This window comes from Pleurodeles waltl, chromosome 1_2 (assembly GCF_031143425.1).
Source record: "Pleurodeles waltl isolate 20211129_DDA chromosome 1_2, aPleWal1.hap1.20221129, whole genome shotgun sequence".
NCBI classification, from domain to species: domain Eukaryota; kingdom Metazoa; phylum Chordata; class Amphibia; order Caudata; family Salamandridae; genus Pleurodeles; species Pleurodeles waltl.
Genome location: NC_090437.1, coordinates 623,082,558 through 623,105,121, shown reverse-complemented (window position 1 = coordinate 623,105,121; position 22,564 = coordinate 623,082,558). Strand labels below are relative to the sequence as shown.

The following is a 22,564-nucleotide window of genomic DNA, read 5'->3' as shown; positions in this document are numbered from 1 at the left end:
GATATAGATCTACCTCTATATATATATATATCTATCTATCTACATAGATATATCTATAGATATATCCATGTACCTAGATATATCTATCTACATAGATATATATAGATCTATATATACATCTATTTTTTTTTAGTTGTTGTATGGTTTCCTTGGGGGCCAAAATGGCCCCCAGGGAAACCCTACAACATCTAAAAAAAAATATTGCCCCCACAGGGGGTCACCCTGCCCACGGGCGACCCCCTGTCATTTAATTTAATTTATTTTTTATTTTTTTGTGGAAAAAAAAAATCCCCTGGGGGGGCGCAATCGCGCCCCTCCCCCCCCCCCCCCCCCAGGGGGCACCTACCTTTTTTTTATTTTTTATTATAATGCCGGGGGGGGCGTTTTCCGGGGGGGCCGCCCCCCAAAGTGAAATCCCTGGTGTCTAGTGGTGTTTCCTGGCCCCCGATCGCAGCTGTGCTGCGATCGGGGGCCAGGAAACAATTTCAGAAGGCCTCGTAAGAAAGGGGAGAGTCTCCCCTTTCTTACAAGGCCTTTTCAAAGTGTTTCCTGGCCCCCTGATCGCAGCTGTGCTGCGATCGGGGGAGCCAGGAAACCTGAAAGTGTTTCCTGGCCCCCGATCGCAGCACAGCTGCGACCGGGGTCCAGGAAACACTTTCAGGAAGGCCTCGTAAGAAAGGGGAGACTCTCCCCTTTCTTACGAGGCCTTCCCGAACGTGGAAAAGGCCGTTTTCCCCATCAAAGCAGGAAGCAGCCGCAAGGCTGCTTCCTGCTTTGATGGGGAAAACACCTTTGAAACGTCAGCGCGCCTCGCGGCGCGCTGACGTCACAAAGGGGCGGGTGGAGGGCGGGGGGAGACACGGAAGCTTCCGTGTCTCCCGAGGGAAGTTAAAAAATAAAAATAAAATCCTCGGGTGCAACGCACCCGAGGATTTATTAATACCCTTCCTGGTGTCGGCCTCTGGTCATGACCCGCACCAGGGAGGGTGTGTGGTTAAGAGTCTTCAAGAACAGTATGGTCTAGAACAAAGGGATTTTTTCAAATATTTACAGATACGAGATTTTTGGGGCAAAAAAACTGGGGGGTCACAGGGATTCAGAAGTAACCTGCTGTTAAAGGGTATCTTGGGGAAATCTAATATGACTATTAAATTAATCTACTCATCACTGATGGCAGAACAACCCGATGATTTGGGGAAGCATAGTGAGAGGTGGAAGGACAAATTGGTTGATGGAAGTACTAATTTTCTCAAATCACTTGAATTGGGACATACTATGCTACTTTCTTCCTCTCTGCAAGCACAACATTATAAGACTATGTTTGACCTGTACCATACACTGGCTCACCTTGTTAAGTGGGGGGGCTCACAAGGAACAAACTGCGCAAGGTGTGGGGCTCACGAAACAGATATTGTTCATATGTTTGCCACTTGCGGGGAACTGACGATACTGAGAGACGGCATGCAACTCGTGATAAAAGAAATATTGGGATATGATTTGGTCCTTACCCCCGAGATCATGGTCTTAGGGGTCGCTGAGGAAACGAGGGGACGACATAGAGCGTTTATTTTTCTTGCCATGGCGGTCTATCGATTATGTATCTCCTCTGCATGGCTGAACCCGCAACCACCGTCATGGCAGCAGTGGCTGGGCAGGTTACTGTCTGTGTATCATTTGGAAATCGCACTGTATGAACGGAAGGGGAGATTGGCGAGGAAAAAAGGGAAATTAATTTGGGGACAATTTCAGAATTGGCTTCTGGCCCATTGATGAAGGTTCAATCTTAAGCTCTAACCTGATGACAAAGGTGAAATTTGCTTCTTTCCAGGCTAATGGGAATATGTAATCATCTCTTGAATTTTATGTTATGGGCAAAATGATGTATGAATGTAATTATCTCTTTCTTTTCCAAAGAAAAAAGAAAAAAAGGAAAGAAAAAAAAACAATACCTCATAAGATGCAAACGATGTGTTTGAGGTGTGCCCATCAACGGTAGTACGGTTAAACTCAGTCAGGCTGCAAATAAATATGGATGCTGCGTTGCACACCTGCTGCGACGTGTATCTGTGGATGGGTGGACTGCAATACTCTCTTGTCCAGTCCAAGATGGCTGCGCTGGTGCATCAGGGTCGTGATGACGCTGGCTGTATGACACCCAGAGCTGATGTCATGTGCAGTGCCGGCAACTAGACGACCTTTGCTGTTGAAGCCCCTGCCACGGCTAAATTCCCTGTCACTCCTCTTCATGCATGAGCCACTCCACGAGCTGCCATGTCACACAAGAGTGCACACGAGCTGCACAGCGCCGGAAATGATGTGCTGTGTGCTCTTCCTCTTCAAATCATCCTCTTCGCCAATATGTCCAGTGGGTGATTTACCACAAGAGACAAGTGGATGCATTGAAGACACTTTAACAAGTCTCTGAAGTAGAGAAGAGCCCATGACTGTACTTTTCGCTTTGCCTGTGTCTCTGATGAATGGCTACTTTTCCTTGGAACACCAACGACAGAGAAGACAGAATGCGAGACAGCTATTAAACACAAACATTCTGCATCCTGTGACACAGCACAGGATACAGAAGCATAAAAGTAACCGAAACACAAAATAGATAATGTAGATACAACAGTGCCTTAATATATACTGTGCAAACATATCTAATGCTTTTGCCTCTCTCCTTCATAATAAACTTACAGCATTAGAAACTTTCTGTCCTGTTACAGTTATCCCATTTCTGGCAATTTGCATTCTCTAACACTATCTTTATCCCCTTTCTCTTGTTAATGGCAGTAATGTGTTATCACCTGTGGTATTGCAGGGATCTAACACCCTGAAAGCACAGCTAGCGTGTACTACACTCCCACTATAGAATTCATCTGTATGCATTATTTCTCTGCCATATTGTGCCCTAGTAGCTAACATAATCTGTAGTAAGCTACTTTATAAATAGTCCAACTTCACAGCTCAATGCAGCAGGTCTGGATTGTAAACTGTTTTCAGCAGTGCTTCATTTGGGAAGTGTCTAAGCCAGTAAGTTAGGAGAGTGATCAGAGTGAGTTTTAGGGTAACTGAGAGGACCAAAAGTTTTAATACCAACCCGTAATCAGTTCTAGAGTGTGAGTCAAGCACTGAAGAAGTTTTCGTTCATCCATTTCTGAACGTCAAAAATATATTAAATTTACTAGCTGAGACTTGTCTAATCTTCGTTTATGCAGCAGTACTCAAGGAGGAGATCATGCCGATATATGCATTTCATAATCCAGCACTATATGAAATTTCCCTCCTTAATAAGCATGCCATCCCCATATCTTTGTATCTTTACGTAATTGTTTCAAAGAATGGAGGCAAATCGAAATTCGGCCATATGTTGTCTAACTTGTTTATTTTCTCCGATTAGTATACTGTGTACCATGATGTACTTTACCTCCATGTTTGCATATATTGCAGCGTGTCAGAAGTTCAGCATTATCCTTATCAGTGTGACCACATCCGTGGAGTAGATGCTAAAAGATGCATAATATCCCTTGTTTCCCTCATACAGCTGCAAAATGATCCTTCGTAGCTTTTCCCAATTCAATTTCTTGAAGTAGTGTAATTTTCTTTCCCGTCTAGGGATGCTAATACCTTACTAGTATTTTGGGGTTTAAGACTCTGAAACCTTCTTGACAGGAGTATTGGAATTGGTTGGAAAATTCTACGTATGGCTCGATCGTCAATAACCTATTAACAGTTGTAATATCCATCTTACTGCTTGTCAAATCCTCTGAAGAAAAAGACTCTTATGTGCTAGACCAGTGCTAGACCAGTCATCCCAGGGGTCCTCAAATCCTAATCTGGGGCTTCTGCAACTACTTAGGAAATTAAATAATATCAACACATTAATAAAGTGTATATAAATAAAGAAGCAAAACGTAAAATTGAATTTTTTTGAATGTTAAGTACATGTGAAAGAATTTGTTTGGTGTCCTCACATTGATTTGTGGGAACAGTCCAAAATCTTCAAACAGAATATAGCATGGACAATGGGTGGCCTCAGTTGAATTTAGAAAAGCCCAACCATCCCATTAAAATGAACATTTAGATTTGTTTTATATTTGTGATGTAAATAAAATATTTCCTAATTTGTCTATTTGTTGGATGAATGCTTGTTTCTCTACTTTTGTGTATTATTATGAGGTTTAAATAATTTAAAGTGCTTAAGCCGGGGCCCCCGGCTTCCAGTATAGTGACTCAGTGGGAGTCCTGAGATTCCAGTTGTGATTCAGTGGGGGTCCCCGGATTTCACTATCAATTAAGTGGGCACAGGGCTGACTTTAGGGTGGTGCGACCGGTGTAGTTGCACCAGGCACTGTGTTTGGTGGGTTGGCTGTGCTTAAAGATAACTATAGCGTTTAAAAGAATAGGAACTTATTGTGCATCCAGCAGTTTCAGGCAACAATAAAAATGTAAAGATAACTCTGGTGGCTATTGTTACTGCTGGTGAGAGATCGGAATTTTGTCTAGTGGCAGTTTTGACTCATCTTAAAGTAGCATAGAGGGATAATATGCCTGCCGCAAAGAACATGTACCGTGCAGATCACAAACCTGAGTGCGAGTGAACTCTGAGTAGTGCTTTAAAAATGAAATATACATCAGTGAGAGATTATGGAAAGATGAGGGACACTTTTGGAGAATGGTAATTAGGGAGTCCCTGGAGGAGGTCATGGTGGGGTGCCAAAATGGACTGTTGGACTGGGCACCACCAGCGCTAAAGCGGGCCCTGAGCAGGGTTCCACAGACATCAGAAGGTTAAGAACCACTGTGCTTATGTCATGTGGATGTTTTTCTGCACAGATTTTAGAAGTTAAATATCTTCATAACCTTGAACGTAGTTTGTGTCATGACTATGGTAAAGTGGCAAATGCTGAATCGTATGTATAATCGCACCACCGCCAACGTTGCTTTTTTCCCCCTTCTTTAAAACAATGTAATGTCCTGAACATGGCTGCTTCCATGTTTTCCATTAAAACGGATCTCAGGGACCCCCCAATCACTATTGATTTGTACACCTCAGCCATCAAATGTTACTAAATTGTGGACGACTTTGAGGATACCCTGGCTGTTTGCAATTTACAGAGTGAGATCAACATGATTTAAAACTTGCTTATGGAACTCCATTGTTGATAAAAAAAAAGCCCTTCACCTGGACCTGGTCATGCATCTCAACTATCAGCCTATATCTCAATTTTTCTACGTGACACAGCTCTTGGAAAGGGCAGTATTCATCCCGCTAGCAGATGCTGTAGAGCATAATAATAATCTTCACTATACGCACTCGGGTTTTTGCTCTTTGTGTAGCATGAAGATGGTCCTGGTGGGGCTGCACTGAATAACCTGCATTACTGCTAATGACATTCCAGCTGCTCTAATTTGAATCAATCCGTCTGATACTGTAGACCACCAGATCATAATGTCATTACTTGCTGATCATTATATTAAGGACTTGGCCTTTACTTTTTTTTTTCTTTTTTTATAATAATTTTTATTGATTATGGGGGTTATTCCAACTTTGGAGGAGTGTTAATCCGTCCCAAAAGTGACGGTAAAGTGACGGATATACCACCAGCCGTATTACGAGTTCCATAGGATATAATGGACTCGTAATACGGCTGGTGGTAAATCCGTCACTTTTCCGTCACTTTTGGGACGGATTAACACCTCCTCCAAAGTTGGAATAACCCCCTATATGTTTTTTCCTGTACATCACAGCTCATAGCATAGAATTTTACATTCTCTTAGCAACAGCAGTCCTGACATTGACATTGGCATCTGTTATACAGTACACATCGCTTAGCTTCATTCCACTTAGTATGCTTCATTTGGGTTTCATCCTATGCATGTGTTCATGTGGGTTTAGTCGCTTGGTCTGGTGGTATGTCTACATGGTTTGGAAAAGTAGGTATTACAGTTTGACCAGTTGAGTCTTCACCTATAATACTAGAGGTTTCCCGGATCTAATTGACTCTCCCATGTAGCTGCAGTATGCTTGTGTCCCGAAGGAAGAGAGGGTAAATTGGTAAGTGATGATGGAGGGAACAGGGAACAAAACTAAAAAGACATTTTTTTTAACAGTCGCTGGTCTCTGAGAGGGTCTCACAGGAGATTTCCTGTGGTGTGGAGTGTGTGGCAGGGGATGGGGGTGCATCAGTGTCTCAAGTTATTCCAGGGTTTCAGTCCTGGCATCCGTGTATGTGTTTGCTTTGCTCTATATGTAAGGGGAAGGGTGTAGTCAGTGTATCGAGTGTTCCTTCAATTCGTGTCGGATGTGGTTGAGTCCACGTCATCCCCACCAGACTGACTTTGGTCTGATCCTCTGTCCCCTCCCGGGTGCTCCCAACTCTCCAGTACCTCCGACCACAGCTCTGCAGTGGGATGTCATCTGAGCCCTCGCACATCCTCCCACCGCAGGACGTTCTCTTCTGCTCTGGACCACTGGGTGACATCTCAAGCCAGGGTTTCTATTGATAGTCATAATTTCACCTTCCAGTGTAGTGCAATTCTATGCCTGGCTAAGGTGACCGCTAGGTCCAAGAATCCGGAGCCAATTCTGCACTTTTTGGGTTGGGGGAACCCACCAAGTAGGCATATCTCAAGGGTGTAAGGGAGAGCACGGCCCAGTGTCTCATTGATGCGGCGCATCAAAGCCTCCCAGTATAATTGAAGGGTGGGGCATTCCCACAACATATGCCCAAAGTCTGCATCTGGTCGGTAGCATCTGGGGCACACCTTGGATTCTCTCCCATAAATCCTGCTCAACCTTTGTGATGTCATGTATGTCATGTGCAAGATATTGAATTGCATATATTTTAGTCTTGTGTTGCAGGATAGGTTGTGTGGATATGACAATTTCTTGGTCCAGTCCCTGTCTGATGTTTCGTTGCTCAGGAGGATGTCCCATCTGTACTTGAGTGACGTTAGTGGTTTCCAGAAGAGATCTGTATAGCCAGGTTACCTGTCATCGAGATGAACCTAATGTGAGCAGTAAGTAAAGTACTGCACATTGAAGGGGTTCATCCCTTCCCCTCCCCACAGATCTGCATAGGTCTTCTGCATTGCCTCGTATGTCAGGAATTGACCATGTGGTAGAGCATATTGTTCTGTCAGGTCGCCCTAAGGCATAAGAACACCTGAGAAATAGCAGTCTCCCACAGTTACTATCACATTTTATGTCCAACCCAACAACTGGGCCAACGTGAAGCAGGCCACTGGCACACTATGAGGCAGCCCCACCAGTGGCAACCTTGGGGCATACAGCGGCACCCCTTTTGTTCTCACTTTGCAGAGGCATCAGCAGTTTAGCGCTGTCTGGAGTAGTACATCAGGTCTCGCAATTGGTATATCTGGGTGCAGCTTCTTAGCCAGTAATAGCCACTGTTGCGGCATTAGGCCAATAAGGCTTGAAAAGCCCTCGCATGCAGCATCAATCCACCTGGCCACCACTGAAGCTGTGCTGCCAAATAGTAGAGCTTAAAATCTGGTACTCCTAGGCCACCCCCCGTAGGGACATGGCGCAGCTTCGCCGGGGCACTCTGACAGTGGCTGTCCCATATGAGCTGGGCAAAGAATTAATCCTGTGCACTGACTGTCTTGAAGGGTCTTCAGGACCCTGTATAATTTGGTGTAATAATAGCAGAATTTGTCATTTATGTGTTCCAGGGCATATATGTGGGTCCCTGTTGCTGTTATTAGGTGCGTAATCGGGGTGCCACGTATTTCAGGGCATATAAGCCAGACCAGCATCTTTCCCGGCCTGCCCTTCGTTTCGTGTACTTTAGCTATGTAGGTTTTGTAGTCATGGCATCTCTATTTTTCGAGGATAATATTGTACTGATCCTTCACTTCTAGGAGGGGTCTATGCAATGTAGGGTCTGTCCCTGGGTTATTTTCTTGTGAATGCAATGTGGCCTCTATTGTGTGGAGCTCTGTCCGCAACGCCCCTCTAATGCCCACAGTTTGTCCCATGCAGTGACCCCGGATCACTACTTTGAAGGCTTCCCATTCAATGAGTACAGACTGCATTGTGCCATGGCTTAATGTAAAATAGTCAGTAATGGCTGTGCGTAATGTTTCCCTTAATCAGGGGTCTTCCAGGGCTGCAGGCTGTAAATGCCAGGTAGGGATCGTGGATCTGTATTCCATGATTTGCAGACTCAAGAGCAGGAGGTGGTGGTCGGATAGCGTTCGGCCCAGGTATTATGTGTTGGCACAGCCTGCCCGAGCATAGGAATTTATCCAGTCTAGTGTGGGATTTGTACAAGTGTGAATAAAATGAGTAATCACACTCTGTTCCATGTTGTCCATGCCAAGCATCTGCAAGACCCCAATGCTGATGTCTGTGGGCATATGTCCCCAGTAAAGGGGGCGTGGACCGGTCTAGGTGAATGTCCGTAATACAATTCTAATCCCTGCCCAGCAGTAGGTCACCTCCCATTAGTCGTCTCACGGTTGTTAAGTGTGGAGGAAGGTGAGTTGGTCATGGTTAAGTGCATATACACTTCCCAGTGGTATTTCCTGCCCTGCCAGTCTGACGCTGATCAGGACATAACGCCCTTCAGTATTGACCCAGGATCGTAAGTGTTCAAAGGAAATGCCTGCTCTAATACAGATCAACGCCCCCTTTACTTATGCAGAGTAGGTGGTGGCGTACAGCTGACTTGGCCTTTTCATGGTTTGAAGACTTTACAACTTGCCAAACTCAACAAATTGTTTTATTTTCTTGTACCTCCTCTATCACACACCACATTTGCCGTCTGCACTACTGTTCAACCTATACGTGATCCCTCTGGCCTACTTTATTGAATTTTTCACCAGTAGCCTGTTCATGTATTCAGATGTTATGCAAATTGTTTTTAAAAATGTGATAATGTTACCAGCTGTGCCTCAGCCCTGCATACACCATATATTATCATGCCGCACCACATAACACCATTCATGCAACACAATGAGACCTCATACCACCTAGTATCACATCACAGCATCTAAACGTAGAACACAACACACCACATTAAACTAAATAACAAAACAACACATTAGACCACATCACACTACATTGTCATTCCACGCCAAACCTTCCCACAGCACTATACTACCCAGAACACACTACATCTCATGAAATACCACACCAAAATTCCACGCCTCTCCCACTACAGCATTCCACCATGCACAGTATGAGACAACACCTCACCACATGCCACAATTTACAGCGCCATAGCACACATGCTGTCATACAACAAACCATATCACAAAATTCCACATTTATCTAAACCATATCCTCCCACACAAAGCCGTAGTGCACAATACCAAGCCAGATCACCACACAAGTCCAAGACTATGTTTAAGTATACTAGAATAGCACACTGAGACAGAGCTGCAGGGGGTAAGTCTAATGTGATAGTACTTGCAAGTCAGCCAGTATAGAATCTTACTAATTTGAAGTATTCTGGATGGTTCTAGGTAGATGGGGAAGGTGGTGCATGTGTTTGTGACTCTTGCACTAGTAGGACTGAGCTCTAGATCAGTTGTGACCATGTATACGTGCGTTGATTGCCCTTCCTCAATGTAAGCACCTTTCCTCAACAATGAACAATAATTAGTTCACAATAATTAGTGCTAAGAAGACACCAGCACACACACGCACACCACAGTACAGAACCAGTGACACAACACACAAGCTTCATTCATGCATCCTTGCAAGGGCTTATTGTGAGTCAATAGATGCCCCCTTCATGCAGACACTCCTGTGACATAACCCAGAACTGGAATCCAGCAGTTCAGGAGTAAAGCTGCATACTGAAAAGATAAATTCCGAGATATGTGCAACACATATGGTATTCAGGAAGCTATTTATGCCATAGACACACCATGAAAGTGGGAAGTTTATTGCTGCAGTGCTAAAATGGCTCAAGGAAGAAAAGATTGTGTGATCATTGGGCGCTTTTAAAGCTATAGACCCACATAACACACACTTATTCAATTCATTTGTTCTTGTCTCGTTGGCTACCATGACTATTAACAGGTGGGTTTTATAAAGATCTATAACGTTTTAAGGTTTTACCGTAAGATGATAGCATTTACTTTCCCATAATGGTCACGATGATCCCCATTGTATCCCAATGAGTCGAAGAATCTTGCACCTTTGTTAATTATACTCCTGTAATGGAAAGTTAAAATATGGTTGTGGGATTGTTGCACCTGGGATTTAGCTAAAGAGTACCTTGTTCAATATACTAATTCAAAACAGATGGTAAAGTTAGAATTTGGAAAAATGAAATAAGTGCGACCTGACCTGTCAGCTGCAGAATTATAATAACTACTAACTCATGGAATGCTTCAGACTGTCTGACTAATCTTACAACACTCAGAAACATACAGTGTGAATTCTTGGCCTTCCTGTGAGACAGCTGAACTACTAGAATAGAAAGGACAGCCCTTCAAGCATAGAACAATTCTAAATAAAAGAAATGATGACAAATTTAACGTTTGGCATATGATCAAGGATATTATAGGGGCAAAAAGACAGCCCATGCTTCTATAATTTGCTACCTCTAGTGGCATAGAGCTGACAGTTTAAATATGAAAGGCATATCCCTGAAAGTAAGTGAAGATTCATATTTTGTTTGTACTTCTTCTGAAAGGACCAATATTGATTAGTCTTATGATGTAGATTCACAGGACAAATACAGCTTTGACAGATGTATAACTATTAATTAATTTGATTACCACTAGCTGCGCCTGTGATGGGCTTCCTACCATACTTACCAAATCTGATCCATTAACATGGACTGATAGCATTTTACCTTTATTTAGATATATAGTGTAAACTGAGGTTGTTCCTCCTTTTCTAGATACATCAGACTATATAGCTGAGTAATTCTATAGAACTTAGAAGACTGGACCAAGGATCATGCGTTAAACCCTGTAGACCAGATGGGGCTCAGGTCAGGACTTGCCGTTTTGCCCCAAAACCTCAAACCTTAAACCTCAAACCTTAAACTTGAGCTATCTATTTAGATGAGTGTATTTACTTGCTTTGTGGTCTTCTGTGAAGTGTTTGATACAGATGCATGCCCCTGTTTATGGAGTAAACTTAGCTAGTTGTCTCTATGGCCTGATTATAGTGTTCCTTATAGAAACCTGGACTAAAAGACAAATATGAGAAAGAGGACAGTTCTCTAATAAGATTAATATTTCTAATGGCATTATGCTGGATTGTCTCCTTACTCTGATCTTGTTCACATTGTATCTGTCAGATTTACCCAGTACCCTTGCTTCAGAAAAGGATTGTCCTCTGCAATTAAGTAGCTTGCTGGCATATTGAACTATATCTTGCCGATTTGCTTATTCTGGATCGCACGCTGGTTGGCCTTCAGGAGTAACTTAATACCTTGAGCACATAGTGTAAGTCAAATAAACTGACCATCAAGGTCAATAATTGTCCAGTAATGAGCTTTGGTAGTTGAAATGCGAACTATACCTGGTGGCTAAGGAGTGTTAAGTTAACAAGTGAAGATCTTGCAAATATACAGGGTCTGTTTACAGGTAATTTGATGTCGAAATTACATCTGGAAAATGTACTGGCTAATGCTTTAGTCACGGTGGTTGAACCTGCCAGATTTGATACTATGTACTGATATATGTCTCTGAGACCTATACCTAGAGATCATGCACACAATTGTACCAGTTTTGCTGTATGGATTGACAGTCCTTGCTGTGCATAAAAAATTGTAAAATCATAGACAAAATGGGCCTGAGAAAAGAGCTTTTAACTGGCCAAGCAGTGGGAATAGTAACCCTGTGTGTGACGATGCTAAAGGTCTATTCCTAGACAGGTTTAATAGTGAGGAGCCTACTGCTGGGTTGTTTCTGAAAGATCTCAAGTCACCCATACATTCATCAGCAGTGCTATCCAAAAAGAAGGTTAAAACCCATTTTTTCAAATCATCTGGAAACCTGATGGGAGGTGATGATTGTATGTATGTGTGTGTGTGTGTGTGTATATATATATATATATATCTATATAGTCATTTTACAGCTCGGCAAGGTTGACACTGTGTCAAACCTCTGCTTAAAGACTTTGCTGTATAAATGGCAAAAGACTTTGTCACTGTCTAGCTCGGCGTGGATAGCACTGTGCTGATCCAATGCTTAAAAGCTTTGCTAGACAGACATTTGAGGCGATCAAATCTAGAGTGTCGCTGGTGTTGCAGACTGCTCCTTACTAGAGCTGCTCTCCACCTAAACTTGGGAACTACCCAGAGTTCTCTATTCTTTTTTGTGTATATATATATATATATATATATATATATATATATATATATATATATATATATATATATATATATAGAGAGAGAGAGAGAGAGAGAGAGAGAGATATATATATATATATATATATATATATATATATATATATATATATATATATATATATATATATATATATATATATATAGATTACATTAGAATAAAATCTTCTGACTATTTGATTCCCAGCATTTGCAACGTGACCTTGCAGCCCATCAGGCACAATTAGTGGATGCCCAGGTATAATCCATTAGACGGTAAGGTTGCCCTTAATCTGATGTTGACGGGAGATTTTGCATCGATACATAAATTCCTCATAGTTAATGCCTTGAACCTTTGTGTTGGCCTCAGGAATAAATCACCTTGATTAAAGTAACTGGAGGGACACCAAGATGGCCCCCGAGAAACTGTCATGTCCACCAAACTGAGGACAATACAAATTACTTATTTACTTATTACTTACATCACCCCTGTAAGGTTGTGGAAGGCTGACAGATTCCCCATGCCAAACTGTTTCCAATGAGGGTAATTTGTTCCATGTGGTCTGTGACGGCCTAGTGATTGTGGCTTACCAGACTGCCATATTGACCACGCTTCTGAATGTACTGAGCAGGCCATTTGACCACTCGCAATGTATTGCTCTGCTAAGTATACTAAAAGATCTGTGTGGCACCTGGGGAGAGCATATGCTAATGAGCGCCATGGACAGCTCAGAAAAATCAGAGGAACCCAGGGTGTCCTAACATGTGCAAGACCGTCTGAAAGTTGTTTTAGGGACTGTTTTACTATCCTTAGTAACTACGGTGAAGACTATCTCTTCTTCAGTTCTCATTCATAGTGTCCTGCATGATAAATGCTTTTTATCTCACGTGCTATGTACTACACTTGTTACCACTGTTAACATTAAATAATGTGTGATTTATTAAAAAAAAGAATCTTATCTCTGGCCTTAAGATTCTTGCTGCTGCTGAACAGTGTGTGTCAAGTACTGTGCCACTGTAGCACTAGTTTGGAAATTGGGATGCTAAAGCTGAGTCTTTGCCAATGTGTACAACGATTTCATATGATCTCACTCTTTTTTGGTGATTTTCCTTATTATTCTTAATTGAAAATCATTTCTGAAACCAGTAAATGCATGTACTGTGTCAATTTGTATAATAACTTTAAAGCACACAAAAATATAAATGAATTAACATGAGTACACTACCACCCACAGAGTCTTACGAAAGAGAAGCAAGTACATACAAGGCTAATAGAGACTAACGCTCTCGAAACAGACAGCTATAATAAAAGAGGGGTCCAAATACAAAAACATGAATTATGGTTACTGATTATTAGACCTGCCCATCTACACGCCTCCAGTGTGGGATAAACATCTCATAAGGCTCACACATTCCAAATGAACCAAGGGGCACTTGAAAAATGTGGACTTTGTGCTACACGAACACCTCATAACAGAAAAATACCCACCTGCCTGGAGCAGTATTTGCACATAGGAAACTTACTTAAGCATTTTCCATGAATGCTGTTTATTGGAAAACTGGAACCCTTTGACATGAAGGGGTAAATACCGGACATAAAAATGGTGACGTACTTGTATGACATCACTGTTTCCATGTAGTGTCTTATCTGGTTGAGACTTGAGTTTACTTCCTGGCCATTACACCCCAGTTACCGTCCCTTTTATTCTATTACTGTTGTAGCGATGCTACACTTCAGTCTTACAATCTCTGTGTGCGTTGCAAATGCCAGTAAGCCCATGGAAAATCCCAAATATAATTGTGAGTGCAAAGGTTAGAATGTTTGTATCTTTAGCACCATGCAGTAAAATCAATGGTCAAATAATGTAGACTTAACAGCCAGACCGACAATTTATAATCCTGAATATTTTATTTCTAGATCTTCAAGAAGGCCAGGGCTGTGGCCCCTTCAATACTTTTCTTCGATGAAATTGATGCTTTAGCAGTTGAACGAGGGAGGTAAGACTGAGTAGATGTTTCACTTTTTGATGTTTAGGTCACAGCTGTCTGGTTTGCTAAAGACATCTTGGGGGGCTTTCAGAAAGTTAACCTTGGAATGCATTCCACCCGTTCATTACCATTGGCTTTGTGGTTTGTAACTCACATTTTCTGGCTCTCTATTTGCTGGCTGTATTTGCTTTAGCCTCTCCAGGTTCAGTTTGTCCCTCCTGTTGCCTTAACTGTTTTTACTGTATCCTTCCACGAACTCTCTTTCTGTAAACAGGCCTCAAAATCTTCTTCTTATCTTGTCACATTTGCTGTGCATTCAAAGGCCGAGGTCAAATGTCAGACGCTGTCTTCCAAGGATGCTTATTTACTTTTCTTTCTCTGACTCTTTGGAAGTGAGAGTATTTATGTGACAATTTTGCTGGATATTGGGAGTAGAAAAGATCCACTTTTTCTAGCACACAACATTTAGATGAACTGTGTAAGTATTTCAGAATATATCATAATTAGTAATACAAATGAACCACATTTGTGCTATTTCTGAACTGTGTTGGAACAAACACTTTAATATGATCAAAATAAATTGTTACACTAGGTGATGCAATTTCCACACATTTTCATTTGTGCACTGTGTCGTTTTATTAGTAAAAGTGTATGTCTGTGCAAAGGTAATGGTCATTTCAAATAAAAACGTGTTGCCAGTAATGGCAGTGTGCTACCATACAATGCATACTCCTCTCTATGCCACTGCACTCTACTATGCACCACTCCACACCACTGCACTCTACCGCACTCTACTTTGCACAACTCCAAATCGCTGCACTCTACTCTGCACCACTCCACTTTACACCACTCCATGCCACTGTACTCTGCACCACTCCACTGTTCGCCACTGCAGTTTATGCCACTTCACGTTACACCTCTCTGCTCTACCTTGTAATCACTCTACTCTATGCCAGTGCACTCTACACCACTCTACTCTGCACCACTGCACTCTTTGCCACAGCAATATACTCTGCACGGCTCCTCTATGCCCCTGTACTCTACGCCACTCTGCAACACTGCACTCTACGCCAATACACTCTAAGCCAGTGCACTTTACTCTGTAACCCTCAACTCTATGCCCCTGCAGTCCATGCCAATCTACTGTACTCCACTCTAATCTACTCTGTTCCATTGCACTCTATACCACTTTACGCCATTATACTCTGACACTTTGTTGGTCTGCTTTAAACTAAGAGGAAATAATGCCAAAGAATGCAGCACTCTTAGTCTGAGTAATGAATTTATTAAGGCACTTCCCAGATATCAAATAAAAGCACACGAATATATAAACATAAGCATTTAACTCAAATGCAGTGAAACACGTGCATATTCCAAAATACTCACTGCAGTTAAATAATGATATGCACAAATTTGCCATACATCAGCAGTGAATATATATAGTGCTAGGTCCTAGCACTATAGGAATTTGGATAGTGTTCATCTTCCTTTATCTACATGGAATGAGAGTGCGGCTGAGCATTATCTCCGTAAGCACTCCCCATATCAGTTTTTAATCATGGTCTAAACCATATTCTGAATTATTAAATGTGATGGTTACAGTTTAGAGACAATTTGACATTTCACCTTCTTTCTCTCCTGTATACACCTATAGTTTGTGTTCATCATAGGCATAACTATCATTGGTAATAAGATCTCCGGTTAAGAGCAACTATCTTTGCTTAAAGGGGTGGCCCGTCAGGCGCTACTTCACTCTACTCTGAAACAGTTTACTCTGTGCCACTCTACTGTGCGCCATGCCACTCTTAACCCCTGCACTCTTCCCCAATGCACTCCACACAACTGCAGTGTGGCACTGCTTTCTATGCCACTGCACACTACTGTGCATCACAGTACTCTACGCCACTACTCTGTACTTTATTGCAGTGTGGCACTCTACTTTGTAACAATGCACTCTCCACCACTGAATTGTCACTCTACACTACTCCACTCTGTGCTACTCCACTCTATGCTACTCCACTCTGCTCCACTCTACCATGCGCTACTCTAATCTGCACCACTCCACTCTGCACTACTGCACTCGACTATATACTCCACTCTAATCTATGCCACTGCATTCTATGACACTGCATTGTATGTTGATGAATTCAATGCTACTGCACTCTGTGCAACTGGACTCTATGCCACTATACTCTGCAACACTCTACACTAATGCACTCTACTATGTGCCACTCCAGTGTATGCAACTCCAGGCAACGTCTCCCCATGACAGTCCAATACACAACACACTCTGCCACTCCACTTTACAACACTCTACTCTATGCCATTCCACTCTACAACACTCCACACAACTCATCTCTACACCACTAACTTTTAGCCATGCTGAACCACACCTACACTGGTGTACAACATGGCTAAAACACATTGGCAACCTATTTGATTTGCCAATGTTTGGTTCAGTTGGGTAGCAGTCTTCTGATGCACACTATTGAACTTATAACTCTTATTTCCCATGGCCTAAGTACGGAAGGTCAGCTATGTCATTTGGCTGAACGGTTGCACACTTGAAGTTGTATGAATTAGGCCAGATAGTCTACATTTAGCGGCTCTCATTGAGCAATGCTGCTATTATTTTGTTCCAGCCTTGAGTGAAAACACTCACGGAGGGGTGTGAGAAGGGTACATGGCTTGTTTATGCGTTTGAGGAGAGGCTTTCATGTATGTGGTGTATTGTATGGTACATAAGAGTTTCTTAGTGTTTTATACCTCCACAACTTTAAGCTATTCGGCATACACTGGTAGCAATCAAAGTTTGTCTTGCTGGAGTTCTAAAATACTTCTATTTACTAACCTGTCACCCAGGTGAGTATGCTGTAGTGCTTTGAATGTTGGCCTTACTATAGTCTCTATTTGTATGGTTCTTGCTCCTTTCCCTCAGTCTCCCTCTTGTCCTTTTTTATTTAAATCACAAAAGGGATTGTTGGAGAAAAATGTTATTTAAACTATGATGGAAATAAAAAAAGTGGAGAAAGTAGACCGAGATTGTGCCTGAGATTCAAATGCATCAAATAAAATATAAATACAAAGAACAGAAAGGAAGTGATTTATCAGTCTGTCATGCTAAATGATTTGTGTCATTGCGCTAGCAGTCATGAGTAAGATTGAATTGACATCTGCCTGGATCTGCCCTCTGTGTGCATCTGCATCACCTACTGGTGAGGGTGACGGCATTATAGTTATATCATAGTGTATATCACGGTGAGATGGGTACAAGGCACTGTGAGCTCATCCGCTCTGGCAGCTTTTTGGTGAAGAATACTCTATTGTGTATAGTCACAGCTAAAGAGAGCATAGGGGTCTTTATCCAGAGCATTGAGTGTTTTTGTGAAGTAGTTACTTAAATAGTTTTTAATTTTCGAGCCTCGACAGCTACAAATGTCTGTACAGGAAACGTTGTATCTTTTCTGCAGTCTGGAGGTCAAAAATTGAGTTGCAGAAGACAAAGTAGGTTCCTTTTGTGTTAGGATTGAGAATTATTTGTTCACTCTATCAAGGCGTAATGGGAGGAGATTGAATGTCAGCCAGAAGGGAGGTAACAGAAGGAAGATGTAGTGTAAAATTGCAACATTTTACAGCCTTTTGTGCAGTAAGTAGATAAACATCACTGTTAGACTTGACAGCCTTAGGGTGGTCACCCCAAACTTTTTGCCTGCCTCCCTCTACTTTTTGACACTTTTTTTGCTGCTTTTTAGACTCTGCGCACTTTACCACTGCTAACCAGTGCTAACGTGCATATGCTTTCTCCCTTTAAACATGATAACATCAGATCATACCCAATTGGACTATTTAATTTACTTATAAGTCCCTAGTAGAGTGCACTATATGTGCCCAGGGCCTGTAGATTAAATGCTACTAGTAGACCTGCAGCACTGATTGTGCCACCCACTTAAGTAGCCCCTTAACCTTGTCTCAGGCCTCCCTTTTCAGGGCCTATGTGTGCAGTTTCACTGCCAATTCGACTTGGCATTTAAAAGTACTTGCCAAGCCTAAAACTCCCCATTTTCTACATATAAGACACCCCTAAGGTATGCTCTAGGTAATTAGAACAAAGGCACATAGGAAGAAAATCATAGGATTTGGGCGCTCACAGTGAGTCCATATGGTAAAATTCGAATTCTAAATGTGGCACGGTGCTCCTGGCAAGAGGATCTTCCTTACTCCTCCAATGTTTCAAGGGAAACTACCAATGAAAAGGCCAGCTGTCAGGGCACTCATGATTAAAAGTTAATACGGTATAGAGACTTCCGCTTGGACTGGCAATAACACCATAGAGAGTTCATAAACCATTTATTTTTGCAGTACAAAGTTCGCCATCAATATAAAACAAATCATCCTTGAATTTAGATATTCATGCAGTAGCCAAAGCTTTAATGTTCATGTAGCAACCATAGCCAACACGTGTTTCGTCCTATGAGAGAGTATTCTCACGGACTTCATCAGGGCTTGATTCAAAATTAGTTTTATATAAGAAATCAGTCCTAGTAAGACTCTGTAGAAAATCTATAATAAGTACAAAATATTCCATAATACGTCGTATAATAAAGGAATCTTCATGCGTTCCTTAAACGCGCAGTGCGGGGAGAAGAGTAATCGATAGCTAAGAATATAGCTGGGAAACCTATCTTCAAAGTAAATATCTATATCCAAGAGAGAGACTCCGTGGTGCGATGATCCCACTAGGCTCTCAGTAACGGTGAAACAAAATCGTAGCTACCTACGATTTTGTTTCACCGTTACTGAGAGCCTAGTGGGATCATCGCACCACGGAGTGTCTCTCTTGGATATAGATATTTACTTTGAAGATAGGTTTCCCAGCTATATTCTTAGCTATCGATTACTCTTCTCCCTGCACTTACTTTGAAGATAGGTTTCCCAGCTATATTCTTAGCTATCGATTACTCTTCTCCCCGCACTGCGCGTTTAAGGAACGCATGAAGATTCCTTTATTATACGACGTATTATGGAATATTTTGTACTTATTATAGATTTTCTACAGAGTCTTACTAGGACTGATTTCTTATATAAAACTAATTTTGAATCAAGCCCTGATGAAGTCCGTGAGAATACTCTCTCATAGGACGAAACACGTGTTGGCTATGGTTGCTACATGAACATTAAAGCTTTGGCTACTGCATGAATATCTAAATTCAAGGATGATTTGTTTTATATTGATGGCGAACTTTGTACTGCAAAAATAAATGGTTTATGAACTCTCTATGGTGTTATTGCCAGTCCAAGCGGAAGTCTCTATACCGTATTAACTTTTAATCATGAGTGCCCTGACAGCTGGCCTTTTCATATGCTCTAGGTAACCCATAGGGCAGGGTGCTGTGTAGACAAAAGGCAGGACATGCACCTATGTAGTTTACATGTCCTGGTAGTGTGAAACTCCTAAATTCGTTTTTACACTGCTGTCAGGCCTGCTTCCTTCATAGGCTAACATTGGGGCTGCCCTCATACATTGTTTGAGTGGTAACTGCTTATCTGAAAGGAGTAGGAAGGTCATATTTAGTATGGCCAGAATGGTGATATAAAATCCTGCTGACTGGTGAAATTGGATTTAATATTACTATTTTAGAAATGCCACTTTTAGAAAGTGAGCATTTCTCTGCACTTAAATCTTTCTGTGCCTTACAATCCACGTCTGACGGGGTTTAGTTGACAGCTCCTTGTGCATTCACTCAGACACACCCCAAACATAGGATACTCAGCCTCACTTGCATACATCTGCATTTTGAATGGGTCTTCCTTGGCTGGGAGGGTGGAGGGCCTGCTCTCACACAAAGGACTGCCGCACCCCCTACTGGGAACCTGGCAGACAGGATTGAACTGAAAGGGGACCTGGTGCACGTCTAAGCCACTCTTTGAAGTCTCCCCCACTTCAAAAGTACATTTGAGTATATAAACAGGGCCTCTGCCCCTTCCAACTCAGACACTTCCTGAAGAAGAAACTTGTAACCAGAACCTGCATCCTGCCAAGAAGAACTGACTGGCTGCCCAAAGGACTCACCTGACTGCTTTCTGTGAAGGATTGCTGCCTTGCTGCTCTCTGGCTGTGGTGAAGAAGTGCTCTCCAAGGGCTTGGGATAGAGCCTGCCTCCTGTTCCCTGAAGTCTTGGGACCAAAAATAATTCATCTCTTCAAGAAGGACTCCTTGTGTGGCGAAATTCGACGCACAGCCTGTCAGAAACGATGCACAATCTGCACTGTGGTGAACATTTCACCGCACGCCAAACCGGAACGACGCAGCCCAACTTCGCAACGAAAAGATCGATGCAGCGCCAGCGTAGCAACCGGAAATTCGACACACGGCCCACTGGATCGACGCATAGCTGAGCCGGAGCGACGCAGCCCGACTTCCAGAGAGGAATCGACGCAGCGCCTGCCGTGCGGTAGAAAATTTGACGCAACACCCACCGGATCGACGCAGCTCCTATGACTTCGTCCTGCCAGTGCAGGAAATCCACGCACCGTCCCCGGGGCGTCTGAAAACCCCACAACCCGAAGAGGATCCACGACCGAGCGCCGAGAATCGATGGACAGCCGTCCCTGTGTAGAAACTAAACCACGCATCGCTGTGTGCGGCCCGAGAAATCGACACACACCCCTTTGTTTCCACGCTTCTCCTCCTCTGTGGCCCTTTGAGGAGATTTTTCACGCAAACCAGGTACTTTATGCTTGAAAGAGACTTTGTTTGCTTTAAAAAGACTTAAGACTCTTTATATCACTTTTCAGTGATATCTCTACATTTACTTATTACATCTTTGATTGTTTTGACCTGCATTTAACCAGATAAATATTATATATTTTTCTAAAAGCTGTGTGGTGTATTTTTGTGGTGCTATCTGGTGTTATTGTATGATTTATTGCACAAGTTCTTTACACATTGCCTTCTAAGTTAAGCCGGACTGCTCACTGCCAAGCTACCAGAGGGTGGAAACAGGATAATTTGGATTGTGTGTGACTCCAAATTACCCTGACTAGAGTGAGGGTCCTTGCTTGGACAGGGGGTAACCCCACTGCCAACCAAAGACCCCATTTCTAACAATCACCTTGGCACAACCCGCAATATTGAAGTATTTGTTCTGAAAATATCAAGCAGAGCATGGTAGTGGAGGATGATCAATAGGTGCGGCCAGTAACTGGTGTGCAAAGCTTGATGTCACAATGATAGTGTATCCTAATTGCAGCACATAATAAGAAACGGCCCAAAGGATTTCATCAAGTAAAAAATGGTAGTGAAAGGGAAGATCCCATTGGTGTTACAGCTATGTGTTTGTCTTAGACACCCTTAAACCTGAGAAGTGATGATATGCAGAAAAATAGTTCCATTTATGGACCAGGTGAAAATAGGATGATCAGCTGGTGAATATGTTCCCTAGAGAGATGATAGACTGTGACGTTTTACCTAAATATTTTTGTTTTGGTGTAATATTACATGAACAAGAAGGACAAGGGTGTCCTTTGTAATTTAAGAGTTTGTAAAAACCCAGTGCAGCTGGGTGAATGCACATTTGAACTTGCTCTTGAGGACAAGAAGACAAGCTTTCTGTAAATATATTAAGGGCTGATTATGTAATTGAGAAAAAAACATAGTACAGATAGTACATTTGTAGGTTGATATCTACAAGGGAAAAGGTGTGTTAAAATGTTTCTGCCTATTTCCATAATGTTCATTACACCTTACCGCATGTTATGGATGTATGCAGAAGCTTCTTTATCAGGATAAGCTGCCTTCTGTTTGAGCAAAGCTTTAGTCAAAAGAGAAAAAAAGCTATTACATTCATATCATCATGTATTGTTTGCTGGTACATTTTAACACAATGAAGGACAGATGTAAAAAAAAAAAACTCTGTTTACCCATGCAGTAGGTGGATAACATTTAAGCAGGCCTGTTAGCTAGAGGACTAGGGGGCTTAGATGAAGAGCACTCTTGTTACATTAGACCGGCCCAAATTGTCACCCTTTGTCATATATGATGACGTCTTAAACGTGCAGTTTGTTATTTTCATCAACAGTAAAGCTCTTCCCCATTTCCATTCTGGTAATTGTGTATACGTATTATAAGTATCTTTAAGAGCAACTGTGGCCTACCAAAACCCAGGCTATTTGTTTTCTGAATAGTGGCAGAATGAAAATGATTTCTCATGTGTTAGAAATGTGTCCTTTCTGTACCCCTTTTATCTGTGCCATAGGAC

General features: G+C 42.2%; 1 protein-coding gene across 1 annotated transcript in view; it reads left to right on the top strand.

Moving 5' to 3' along the window:
* AFG2A (AFG2 AAA ATPase homolog A) overlaps window positions 1-22,564 on the top strand; it is a 1,603,044-nt gene that overhangs the window by 706,239 nt on the left and 874,241 nt on the right. The window contains exon 13 of the mRNA XM_069242390.1: window positions 14,236-14,315. Within this exon, the coding sequence (XP_069098491.1) occupies window positions 14,236-14,315 (80 nt within the window). The remainder of the gene's footprint in view (window positions 1-14,235; window positions 14,316-22,564) is intronic.